The sequence below is a fragment of the Quercus robur genome, chromosome 4, assembly GCF_932294415.1.
Source record: "Quercus robur chromosome 4, dhQueRobu3.1, whole genome shotgun sequence".
Taxonomy (NCBI): Eukaryota; Viridiplantae; Streptophyta; class Magnoliopsida; order Fagales; family Fagaceae; genus Quercus; species Quercus robur.
The window spans coordinates 61,130,750-61,144,047 of NC_065537.1; the positions used below are offsets into that span (position 1 = coordinate 61,130,750).

At 32.4% G+C, this 13,298-nt stretch overlaps 1 protein-coding gene across 1 annotated transcript; it reads right to left on the minus strand.

Annotated features, from left to right (window-relative positions):
• Positions 1–1,084: 1,084 nt before the first annotated feature.
• LOC126722316 (phospholipase A(1) DAD1, chloroplastic-like) lies at positions 1,085–12,708 on the minus strand. Its single transcript, XM_050425470.1, has 2 exons — positions 11,496–12,708; positions 1,085–1,422 (listed from the first exon to the last, which is right to left on the minus strand). Exons 1-2 carry the CDS (start codon positions 12,706–12,708, stop codon positions 1,085–1,087), a joined length of 1,551 nt encoding a protein of 516 aa, XP_050281427.1.
• Between the last annotated feature and the right edge of the window lie 590 nt (positions 12,709–13,298).

Here is a 13,298-nt window from a genome sequence, read left to right on the forward strand (position 1 = left end):
CAAGGCATTCAATTTGAACGGGACAAATTATGCATCAAGTTTGGTGAATCTCACTAGATCCAACGGAGATCTCGTAAAATATGATGGATCTCGATTGATTCATCGCTAAAAACACATTGGATGTCGCCAGATGGTTTGGGTTTTAGAGGAAGAAACCTGCCAACCAACCCATTGTTGTTGGATTTTGAGGGTGGCAGGCGGTTCAAATTTGGACTGTGGTGGGCCATTGGTGGGTTGGCTTACCGCGTGGCTTGAATATCCTTAGTTGTAAGGCTGGGAAGCCCCTAGCAATGCAAAATTACCATTAAAAATAATAATAATAAAAAAAAAAAACATAGTGATTCTTTGTTGAGATTTGATGTTCTCCTTTCTGTAATTATCTTTTTCTATGTAAAACGTAGATAATAAAAGGTGGCTCGTGTCACATGTAGCAACATAACTTTACTAGTGTCCATTTATCTCAAGAAATTTGAAACTTTGCAGCTCATGAAATTTCATTAGATGTCACAAATCAACACTTATTACCATGTTGGAATTTCTCTCCGGCTCATTGGTCGGAAAGTAGGCTGTAGGCTGTAGAAATCACAAATTCACAATAAAGGATTTTTTCAGAAGAAAATTCACAATAAAGTTGAGTGGATAAATTAGGTGAGAACCATGCTAATGCTATCCCTCACCACTAAATATGGGACCAAAATCAGTCATATATTTTAGATTTCTCACTACTCACTGTCAAAGATATGCATTAGGCCAGCTTACTAGGGCTTTAATTTTTTGCTCCATTTTTGCTGCAGATACTTCCCACCTTCTCGGCCAGCTTTTGTGCAAATCCTATAAAGCGCGCAATTTCAATATATTAATTAAAGTATAATATATGTGGTCCATTTCTCCATACGGGTTCAACTTAGTGATAATAAAATTTTTTTGTAGTATTTTCTGTTTATAATTCCAACCTCACTTTCTCATCTCCCACTATTTACGTTCTGTTTGTTTCAGCATTAATGTTTTCTGAAAAATTGGTCATTTTTTAGAGAACATTTTTTGAAAAACTATCTCATTTTCCAGTGTTTGGCTTAAATAGTTGTCAAAGAAGTTTTGTAGCCATTGTCTTATCCCCATTCAAATGGTCAAATTGAGACACAAGCATATTTTCTTCAAACCCATCCATCTTCATAACTTTTTCATAAAGATTACCAAAATTTAGCTGATTTTCAAAAATATTTTCTATTGCAGAAGCAACCTTATCAAGTTGTTTAGACAAATCTTGGTAAACAACATCTTCAATCATAGTAGCATGACTTTGATTCCTTTGAGATCTTGTTTCATTTGAGGCCACATGTGAGGGATCAACTTGCTTCTTTTTGGATACGTTATCAACATCAGCATCAACTAGCGGAGGCAAATCATCCAATGCTTCTACACCTATATCACCAACTCCCTTACTGTGAGATTGTGAGAGAGTAGGCGCCAAAATAAGTTCTATTTCCCACGGCTATAGAGGGTAAAGAAAAATATAATATTTATAGATGTGATGCGTAAGAGAGAGATTGTTTTCCAAAAAAAAAATTTGGAAAACATCTAATAAAAAATAAGCCTTATTTTTATTAGGATTTTCCATTGACTAAAGATAATTTTCCGTTGACTATATATATATTTTTTATACTATCAAACACTGGAAAATATGAAAAACTATCTATATAAATAGTTTTCCAGCGAAACAAACAGAGCGTTAGTGTATATATATGTATGTGTGAGAGCGAGGCCCATAATTTAGGGGATTAGAATATAAATTTTAAGAATAATGCTACAGTCACAAACTATTTTACAATATTTTTACAAACTGTTAATGTGACTAGCTTCTTATTGGTTTTCATCTAGACTCACCATTAACATCACTTTTTTATTTACCAATAACTACCATCACATCAGCAATTTGTAAAAATTTTTGTAAAAAAGTTTATATTTCTAGCATTACTCAAGTTTCAATACTTGGGATATAAATGATTGAGAATAACTTTTGGATTTTGATTTTATTTTTCCCACTTAAATATGCATCAATGATAAATGACTTGCCCATAATTTTTTTTAATAACTTTGAATCTTAAATATTAAAGTTTATAAACTAATAATGCCAACTATATAAAATTTGTAATCTATGTTTTTAATTAGATTAATTATTATTAATATTCTTCAAATATTTTAATCAAAACATTTTTGTTAAATAAATTAGAGATTGTATTATTAGAGTATAATTAATAACGGTTTTAGAAACTATAAAAATATTTTTTTAAAAAAAATTAATTAATGATACTTTAAATAATAAAGCATCACTTTTACATGCCTATATATAAAAGCTTAAATAAATAAATAACTAAAATTAAAGGAAGAAGCTGTGTGTCTCTGCGTGTATGTGTTTATTATAGATAGTAAAGGCAAACGAAGAAACCAAGTAAAAGTGAACAAAAATATCTTAATGCCCCCATTGATACTCTTTTGAATGCAAAATAAATTGACATCTGATGCAATAATTAAGACTATTACACTATATAATACCACTTTTAATAGATGAGAGAAAAACTTGAAAAGTTTACTCTCAATCTCAATTCTTAAATCCAAACTTTTTTTTGGGGATTGTTATTAGTTACACAAAGTGTAATAGATTTTGCCTCAATTTTTTTTTCTTTTTACTTTTTCACTTTAATACATTTTACCTTTGTCGTTGCTTGTTAGGGACGGGGCTAGCCATACCCCAAGGGCTCAAATGAATCTCCTGACTTGGCAAAAAAAAAAAAAAAAAAAAAATATATATATATATATATATATATATATATATATAATATTTTGACCTCTCTAAAATAAAATTTTGAACACTTTGACCCTAATTTTTTTTAATCACAACTATAATAACCTTGAATATGTTCCTCTTACCAATATCTTGACATTTTTAAATGAAGAAAAAAACCCAATAACAAACCAATTTGATCTAAAACCTTGAAAATAAATATTAGTTGTTGAATTTGAATATGCTTTTAATTTGTTATTTGTTGAGTGAAGATTGGGGTGTGGGATAGGCTGAGAGTGATTGAGTGAAGACAAAAACAAATGTTAATACAACAAAAAATTTCTTAGTATGCGTATGGGAACAACTTATCTAACTTTTTATAAAAAAAAATATAAAAGAAATAAAAACTCATATGAAACCTGCAAATAGTAGGGAAAAAAAGCAACAAGTTGGCTTATAATCAAGACCTAAATACACGCTTAATACAATTACAAAGAACAATAATTGTCAAAATTAAGTTGAATTGTTAAATAAAAGAATAGTAAAGAGTAAAGACAAACTAATAGATAAAAAAATTTTAAATAATAATAATTAAAATTCTCTTAGTAACAATAATAAATATGTTTATTATATTTAAAAGCAATGAACGATTTCCAAGATTTCATCTTAATATCAACAATTAGTATATTCATAATATTATGAACAATAATTTATTTTTTATTCTCTACCTAGAGAAATTTATAGGGAAGATAGTCGTACACGACAGGATTTATCTCTTCTCTAAAATATATCATTTTATTGATTCTCCTAAGAAAAAGATTTCTAGAGTTGCCGTTTCTACAGTATTTTGACACTTTTTTTTTTGAGTTCTATTTTGACACTTTCTTTGTGAATGAAAACAATTACAAAATATAATAGTCCAAAATGATAACATACCAACAGTAATTTTTTGGGACCTATGTTGTTGTATGTACCTGGCGTACGATGAAGTAGGGCAATCAAGCTAGCTATGATATTATCATATCATAGTACACTATATATTCTGAGACGACCTGTTCATCAAAAAAAAAAAAAAAAAAAAAGACGACCTGTAGTGTAGGAGAAAGTAGCAGGGAGGAAACCCAGTGGGGTTGGCCAAGCGGTTCGGCGCTTGGTCTCAGAGTGTTTGTACTTTGCTCGACTAGGTGTGCTCCCTAGTTCGAGTTCTGCTACCTGCACTTTGAAAAGAATCCCTGGGCCAGTGCTTTACCCCTTCGTGGGCCGACCCGGCACGAACAGTGATTAGTCTCTGGTTGAAAGTTTTGAGGATACACTGTGAGAAACCAAAAAAAAAAAAAAAAAAAAAAAGAAAAGAAAAGAAAAGAAAAGAAAGTAGCAGGGAGGAGAGGGGCCTCTTTTCTTGCCATTATTGAAAGGCATAGTATTTGTCATATCATAACCAACATTTCTTTCCTTTTCTTGATGAGTTTCTTCAGTTTCCTTTTTATTCATACCTCACGTGTTTTTTATTTTCTATTGGACATGACCTTTATGATTTTTTTTTTTTTTGGTTAAAAGGACATAAATAAGACAAACTAGGAAGCCAAAATGGCTAAACTCGTGGCTGAAAAGCCTACAATAGTTAACTCCATTAACATCAGATAAGGCAAGATGAGATTATCTGATGAGATTAAAGTTGGTCATTACTTTTTAGGAGATCAATTATCGGATAAGGCAAGATGGGTCTTTCCATTATTATATCTTGAGTAGTGTTCCAATCCTATCTAATAGTTGTTACAATTCTCACATCACGTTATGCTTTATTTGATTCATCTCATTACCTTAATTTTTGATAATAGATTTTTTCTCAAGTTTTTTGAGATAGTACATGTTTACCACATTACTGCGAAAGGAATCAATGTGCGAACCTTTTAGCTAAAGAGAAATCTTTTAGTAGTGATAGCTTTATTTTGTCTTCGCATTTCCTCTCTTTATTTTGTATCAGTTATTTTTGGATACTAGGAGTATATCATACCTAAGACTTTATAATCCTTAATTTTGTTTAATTAAATTCTTATTTACCCCAAAAAAAAAAAAAAAAAAAAAAAAACAGAACAAAAGAGTAGTGTCTTTCCATTTTGAAAGGAATGTAATTAACTAGGAGTGAAAGGTGTGTAATTGTTTTAGTTTTTAAGTTGGAGAAAAAAACCATGTAATTTTTAGACTTTTTTTTTTTAATGAAAGATTACATAATCTTTTGAAAACCAATCAATCAGAGCTGGTTTGTCTTCCTTTTTTATTGGGACCAGTCACAGGTCATCAGGATAATTAAAGATGTATTTTTATTCCCTTTTCTTTCCTTCATTTTATCCTCAAATAATCATGGATAAATAATGAAGTGGCAACTTGAAATTATGAAATCCTGAATATAAAGGGTAAGGCATCTATATTGAGTAACCATTTTAAGACCCATTTGACCTCGCATTTCGGGTCACAGTTCTCACAATCGCAACTCTATGGGTGTGTTGAGAGCTAGAGTCCAAGTAGGATTTAATGTCAAAAAATTCTTCTATGTTACACTTGGATGTTATTTTCTTTTCATAAATGTCATTGTTTGTATGGTCATGCATGCATATGTATATTTTGTAAATAGAGTTGGTTTTGCATGCCTAGCCGGAAAGCTTGCTAGTAGTAGTCACAAATCGCAAAGGCGAGCCTACCACATCATTGCATTGTATCATTTGAGTCTTTGACCCTCTTGATTAGGTATATTGAAGGAAAAATTATATCATTTGAACCAACAAGATACTTCTTGCATCACAAGTTGTGAGGTACAACATCCTAACTCGTGGGTGACCTTAAAGCCAACCTTTACCTACATGTAAAGGCCCTTTAAAACATTCCCTTAGATAGCCCCAACCCATGTAATAATATTCAAGTTCCATGTCTTGTGGTTGGCCATTAGTTACCCTAATTTAAACTTTGATTGAACTTTTTTTTTGTCGTGAACGAGCTTAGGCCCAATAATTGAACCCATTGTCCCATTATTGAAGAAAATGCTGAAAACCTTTATTAATAAACTTAGCCAGTATCGGCTAGAATTACAACATTCAGGTGTGAAGAAACATCCTTCATATCCATACCGAAAAATCTATGATATGACCAACATATCTAATAAGGTTATGAGTCATATAAATTGTTTGAGAAGCTTAAGATTGAAGGACATCTCAGCTTCCTAGGTAATGGTTGGAGGAGCCATGCATGTTCATAGGTAATTATTCCTAATTCCTTATTACTCTGCATTATGTTTTTTGTATAGATATTTTTTGATAAGTTTAATTAATTGAAAATTAAAAAAAAATGAAAAATGTCTTGTCTTAACTTTGACCTTTTAAGTTATGATATGTGTTAATAAGTGATTTATGACAGTCATAGATTTGTCTCTTGAAATAGATTTGTTAAGTCATGATCGCATATGTGTTAATTTAGGGCTGTGTAGATGACTAAAATAGATTCATATGTCTTTGAATCAATATGTTTAGAATGTAAATAAAATTTGTTCCATTAAAAATATGAAAATTTTCACATGAAATGATGTTTTTCCGTGCATGGTAATGAAGATTCTAGCATATGGTTATTTAATTTTCATCTCATAAATTAATAGGAAAAATAAAGATAAAATTTATTTTCATTCTTACATGTCATTTATGTGTCATATAGAATATGGTTCATGCATTTTCCTCACGTAAACTATGGGGAAAATCACATGAAATAATAATATTACCATCAAAAGGTAAAAAAATCAGCATGTGAATAATGAGTAATAAATTAATAATATGAAAAAAAAAATATATATTTTTCTTAAGAAAGCACCCATGGGCACCCAATTTTGGGTTAGGCTCAATTTATAACAACCTTTCATTATCTCCCTCCCCTCCAACGAAGTTGATTATGAATCATCTCTCTCAAAACCAAGGTAAAAAGAGGTTAAATACTCACACGCAAAAGATAGAGCTTTACACATGAAAGGAAAAAAGAAAAAAGAAAAAAAGAAAGGGAAATACCGAAGTGGAGTTTGATTTCTTTCTAGATGGTGTGTGTCTTCAATTGAGATGGGTGAATTTCAAGTTACCAAGTAAATTTATACTCCTAGACCATTAAATTTTCCCATACAAACAGCTCTTGGATTTTTCTTTTCAAATAAAGAAGAAAAAAAAAAAAAAAAAAAAAAAAAAAAAGAAGAAGAAGAAAGAAACATCACTTATATCTCGTATTGTATTCTCTACTTTTCTCTTAACTTACTCAACAATGTGTTTGGCTCAAATATTGGCTTTAGTTTTTAGCTTAAAAACTCAAGTTTAACTCAAAAAAGTGGAACCCACAACCACAAGTATGTTTTTTAAAAATGGTAACAGTATTCTTCTTGGTGCTCTTACCCACGTGATATTTTCTCTCTCCACTCTTTCATTTTTCTCTCTAAAAATGGCAAGCAAACAATAAAGGGGCATAGCAAAAAAGCAAGAAAAGCAAAAGGATGGAAAGTGGATCAAACACAAGCAGATCATTCCATGTTCCACTATACAATTAGTTCATATGTACACACATCACAAGGCTACATTTTAAACTAATACACATAGATACCCATTTTGAACCAAACCCCAAAACCCAAAACGAAAAATTTTTCTTTTGAAACCCTAAATCCAAATACAAATTCCATATTTCAAACCCTTATAACCTAAATCAACCAATTCCCCAAACCCACGAACAATTACAAAGGAAGAAACTTGCAACCTAAAGAAAAAAGGGAAAATTGAACAAATAAATAGAAAGAAAATAAAAGAGATATATAGAGGGTATCAAAAGGAGGGTGGAGCTTGAAGTTTCGACTATATATGGTTATTTAATTTTCATCACATAAATTAATAGGAAAAATAAAGATATAATTTATTAATTAATTTTTTTTGATGGATATGAAATTTATTTTCATTCTTACATGTCATTTATGTGTCATATAAAATATGGTTCATGCATTTTCTTCACATAAAATATGGAGAAAATCACATGAAATAATAATATTACCATCAAAAGGTAAAAAGACCAGCATGTGAATTAATGAGTAATAAATTAATAATATGAACAAAAAATATAATTTTTTCTTAAGAAAGAACCCATGAAAATAGCTTTATATATCAAGCACCCATGGGCACCCAATCAAGTTGGGTTAGGCTCAGTTTTAACAACCTTTCATTGTCTCCCTCCCCTCAAACCAAGCTGATTATAAATCATCTCCCTCAAAACCAAGGTAAAAAAGGTTGAAGATTCACACAAAAGATAGGGCTTTACACATGAAAAAGAAGAAGAAAAGGAAACACCAAAGTGGGGTTTGATTTCTTTCTAGCTAGATGGGGTGTCTTTAATTGATATGGGATAATCTTTCAAGTTATCAAGTAAATTTATACCCCTAGACCATTAAATTTTCCCATACAAACAGCTCTTGCATTTTTCTATTCAAGTAAAAAAAAAAAAAACAGAGGAGGTGGCTTAATTTCTATGATTTTTTTTATAATTTTTTTGGCTTCATTATATTTGTCGGTATTGGTGCTAAAAAAGATTCTTGAGGATGATGAGAAAAAAAGAATGATTGTGTGGGGGCTTCATTAACAAAAGGGCTGCTGGCTTTTTGTTTTGGAATGAAAATCTACCACATTCTTATTGTGGCATTTTCCACATTGTTCTTATTTTGCGTAAAGAATTGGAAGAGAGTTTTAACTTTTAATTCGTTCCCAATAGTGCAACAACAGAGCAAGCACTTGGTCTTCTTTTTTGGCATCACAGAAAAAAAAAAAGTGTAAGCATTTGGTTTCCATTCTAAGCAATTCCTTTCCTTCAAAAAAAGTCACCACGGAGCTAACGCGTTCCACTCGCATAGTTAGACCGTCCATGCGTACCAATCATTTCTATTTTTGACCATTTAGAAAAAAAAAAAAAAAAAAAAACCTAATATATCCTATCACAAGTTATTTAAAGGTGATTTCACAAAAATCATATATATATATATATATATATATATTTAAAGGTGTAATTGTATAACAAGATTTACTTTTACAGTTGTTTATTTTGTTATAAAATGTTTTACGGAAACAATATTTTTATCATTTTATTGTATTTGTTTTATTGTAAAATTTGGTTAAATTTGAAAAAATAAATTCCATTAAACGTAAAATACTTTATAAAATATTGTAAAACATTTTATTTTAAAAAATTTAATATAATATTTTACAAAAAATAAATAGTAGCTCTCCCTCTCATTTAATGGTTGGATTGCCGGTGTCTGTGGTTTAGTCACCAGACCACCAACTTCGGCCATCAAATCTGTGGCTCCAATTAGATTGGTGATAGTAGTCGGTCACTAAACCACCATATTGGAGGCTCTAAATAGATCAGCAAGTTTTGTGATTTATACTTGAAATTTTTTACATGTCACATCAAACACTTAAAAATGTTTTCTTATTTTACATTTGAAAACAAACTGACCACAAGGTAAAAAAAAATTTATTACGACTCTTTTAACAAAATTTTTTTCTAGTCTATAGTGACAAATTCAAAAAGTTTCACCAATTTTAGTTAAAAAAAAAAAAAAAAAAATCTTTAATTGTTCTGATGGAAAGGATTACTATTGGTTCTTTACAACGTGCAAAATTCAGAATTATATAATGGGAGGGTGGTTAAAAGTTCTACTTCTACAAAGTAGGGCCTTATAAAATCCCATTGTTTATTATGCAAACAGACACCTAGTTGAACTAGCTAGCTACATTTGCACAAACTCTTTTGCTGAGTAGGAGTTAAAACGAGGTATTAATTATAAGATACAAACACATGATTCAAGAGGTTCCATATAGAGGTAATTCAGAACCAGAGCTTTTACTCTTTCTGCTGAAGCAGAGCTTATATTCAATGAATCGGAATACCCACAAATGGTCAGTCCAAAAAGTACAAAAATGACATCGATTTCTCAGACGAGACCACCATGCACCCATCTAAGCATATTTTACACACTTCTTATCACTGTTTGTCACTTTGGCCTAAAAGTCCCATAAATTTCCTTGCTGTCAATTGTAGGGCAGAGTTTCAATTGTTGGAATGTTCGAAATTTCTTTATGTGATACTCGTGCCATCTATCTTTTCTTCCAATAATTAATCTCACCTATAAGCCTAGATTGGAGAACTGTTAATTACTATATTATGAAATCATTAATTAAAAATGACTTTGTTGAAATGGATCTATGTCATTTTACTTTTCTAATCATGAATGTTAATTGCCCTATATTATGTCTTAATTAAGAACCAAAGTGTTTGATGAAAGAACGGAATCACTATCTCCCACAACCATAATAGTTAGTAGATACAAAAGAAATTTCCCCTCGTGGTTAATTAAGACGGCTGATACTTGCCTCAAGTCATTTTAGTCGTGTGAATATTGCCTCCAAAAAGATTGCTTAAAAAGGGCTCATTAGATACATGGAACAAAGCACAAGAGAAGGTCTTTCGCTATCCCTTTATTTCCATTCATAATGTCCTTGATTAGTTTATTATGCTATAAATTTTATGGTTCTTTTGTTGTGAAAGAAGCAACTTATGCAAGATTAAAGAAGAGGGAAGAGAGAAATCAAAATATATAGAGAATTTACGTGGTTTAACAATATGCTTACGCAACTATGCCCATAGAAGCAAGGACGGGAGTTAACTTTTTTTCCCCACTCCTATACCGTGTCCACCATGTTTATATTTTAAGAATTAAAAAACATTTTTTTATTGGTATTTTAATTAGGCTAAAATGTGCTTTAACCTTTAAACATTTTTTGATGTTTTTTTTGTAAGAAAATTATATTTTTATGTTTTCTGTTTTAAGATTTAATTTTTTTTTAAATTATTGTATTGTTATGTTTGAATTATTTTTGTTTTTTTTTATTACTTGAAATGTTGTATTGTTATTCTTCAATAAGATTTTGCAATGTCATAACCTTTTTTTTTTTTTTTTAAAGAGTTTTAATTTACTGAATGATATATTTTAAATCAGGTTTTAATAAATTATATATAAAAAATTGTGTTTGATGGAACGGGTTGATACATGCAGGCATCCATTAGAGTTGGGCAGAGATTAAAATAAAAAAAAAGGAATCACCTCAAAATGAGAGTAGGTGCAAAGGATAAGAAATCCGCCACATACTTACGTCATCTTTATATTGATGGTTGGATCCACATCACCACCACTTATTTTATTATCACGGCCCTACCAAACTATAAATCACCACAAAATAAATCTAGCTTTTTGACAAATCAAACCTAAGCTAACTAAGCCTAAATCTTGGATTCCATCCTTTTGCTTTCACATTATCACATCTAATTAGACTTTTGTTCCGATGATTATTCCTTGCTTGGCCTAGGCCAATTCCGCTCACAAAAGGGTATTGAATATGGACGTGTTTCACAAACACAAAGCCATATCTCTCTGCTTTATCAAAAGGTAAACTATATAGTACCGTAATCTACAAACTCAAGCTTTATATATGACCAAGAGACGTGTCAAAAATTGCCTCATTCAACAAAACTTAACAAACTATATTCTAATCATGAATTATTAACAAGTATATTTTCTTTCTTTTTTACACTAGTAACTCAGTATATGTACAAATCCTATACAAAGTTGCACCAATCTATTAATTTACTCACAAACCATTCACAAGGTGAAGGTAAGTCTTGAGGTCGTGACACGTGGCCATATCCCTCTTGTTGAGGGACGGTAAGACCTTACTACTAAGTCTAAGCTCTTGTCCCACGTCAGCATAAACCCATTGCATGTCTTCCACGCATTTCTGAACCCAACCTGAAATCCCAGCCGCCACGTGGACACTCTCTTTGCTCGCCATGTCATCATCTCGGAACACAAATCCAGGCACTTTGGTAATGACATCCTCGGAGTTCACAATCCTGAGTATCCTAGTCCCACTCTTTTCTAGCTGTGACCTAAACCCTTTGTTACCCACACGTGGCCCACCGAACGAAATCACAGTCACCATTGGTGCATTTTCACGAGTGGTGGTGATATCATACGCTGTGAGCGTAGCCAATGCCGCACCAAGGCTGTGACCAGTGATCGTGAAGCTTAGTGGCTCATCACCGTACATTTCTATGACTCTCTCGATCTCAGCCCTCACCATTTTTTGCAAGCTTGGACATATGGCAGTCTCCGAAGTGTATAGACTCAAAAACCCACTCTCAACCATGGACCCCACTTGATTGGGACCAACATTGGTCAAATTGGCACGTAAATTCTCAACCCACTCTAGACACGTGGCGGTTCCCCTATAGGAAATCACCACGTCACGTCTTCCAAGCCTTTGTATTTCTCTCTGATCTTGACATACTGCCACGTATCCAATCCAGCTAGATTGGGTGGACAGCCACGCTGGAGCCCGGTCGATCCAACGTGGCAATTGGACCCCACAAGTGGCTCTCAAGTTCTTGGTGATTTTGTATCCGGTTTCCCCAACTCTGGTCCGAGTAAAAAGTGAGCTTCTGGGGTGGAGACACGTGGCATAAGTCGGGGATTCCGGGTCAAAGTCAAAAGAACGATAGGCTGCCTCAACAAACTGGCCGTACCTTAGAATTTCGCTGCGTAGGCTATCGTCTAGAGGATCGAGCAAGCCTTCCCAGTTGTTGAGTCCTTGAAATTCCATCCACCTTTTTCCAAGCTTAGCTGACTGAGTTGCGAGGCTTCGTTTTAAGGCACCGTGCTTGAGTGAGCTGCAAGAGATTTCTATGCTGCTGCTGCTGCTACGTTTATTATTGTTGTTGTTGGCAATGGCATAGTAGTAGTGCATGGTGGCCACTATGTTTTTTGATATAGTTGGTGTGCATGGACGAACAGCTCCAAAAACAAGCTTCATTTGTTTTTCTTCTTTGTGGGTTACTCTCTCTCTCTCTCTCTCTCTCTCTCTCTAAAGAGAGCCTAGCTTTGCTTGTTTTTGTGTGGTGGGGTGTCTCTATAGTTTTATTACACTCTGTCTCACACATCGTGACACTGAAGTGGTGAATGGGTTTTATAGAGAGAGTGTGTGGGTGTGGACGGTGGTGTTGTATGTATGATGTATGTAATTTTGTTTGATGTGAGAGATTATATACATGAAAATGAAATAACTGAAAAACGGCTATGGGATTTTAAAATGTGAGTGTAAGAGAGGGAGATAGATCACAGATAGTTCAGTGGACCAGAGCTCAGAAGTGGGTTTAAAGTGTATTTGACTAGTGGGTCCCAATTTATTAAAAAAAATAAAAATAAAAGAGGTAAAGTACTAACCAATTTGACTTTCCGACCAATTGAACATGCTGTGGCACTTGCGTTTCACAAAACGCGTCTACGGTCATCTAAACTCAGGTCCGTTTGAACACCGTTTAGTTTGCCTGAAAACAATTTTAAAAAAGTTACTATTCACGTATTTGATACGGTTCATAAGCCTAAAATTACTGTTCATGAACA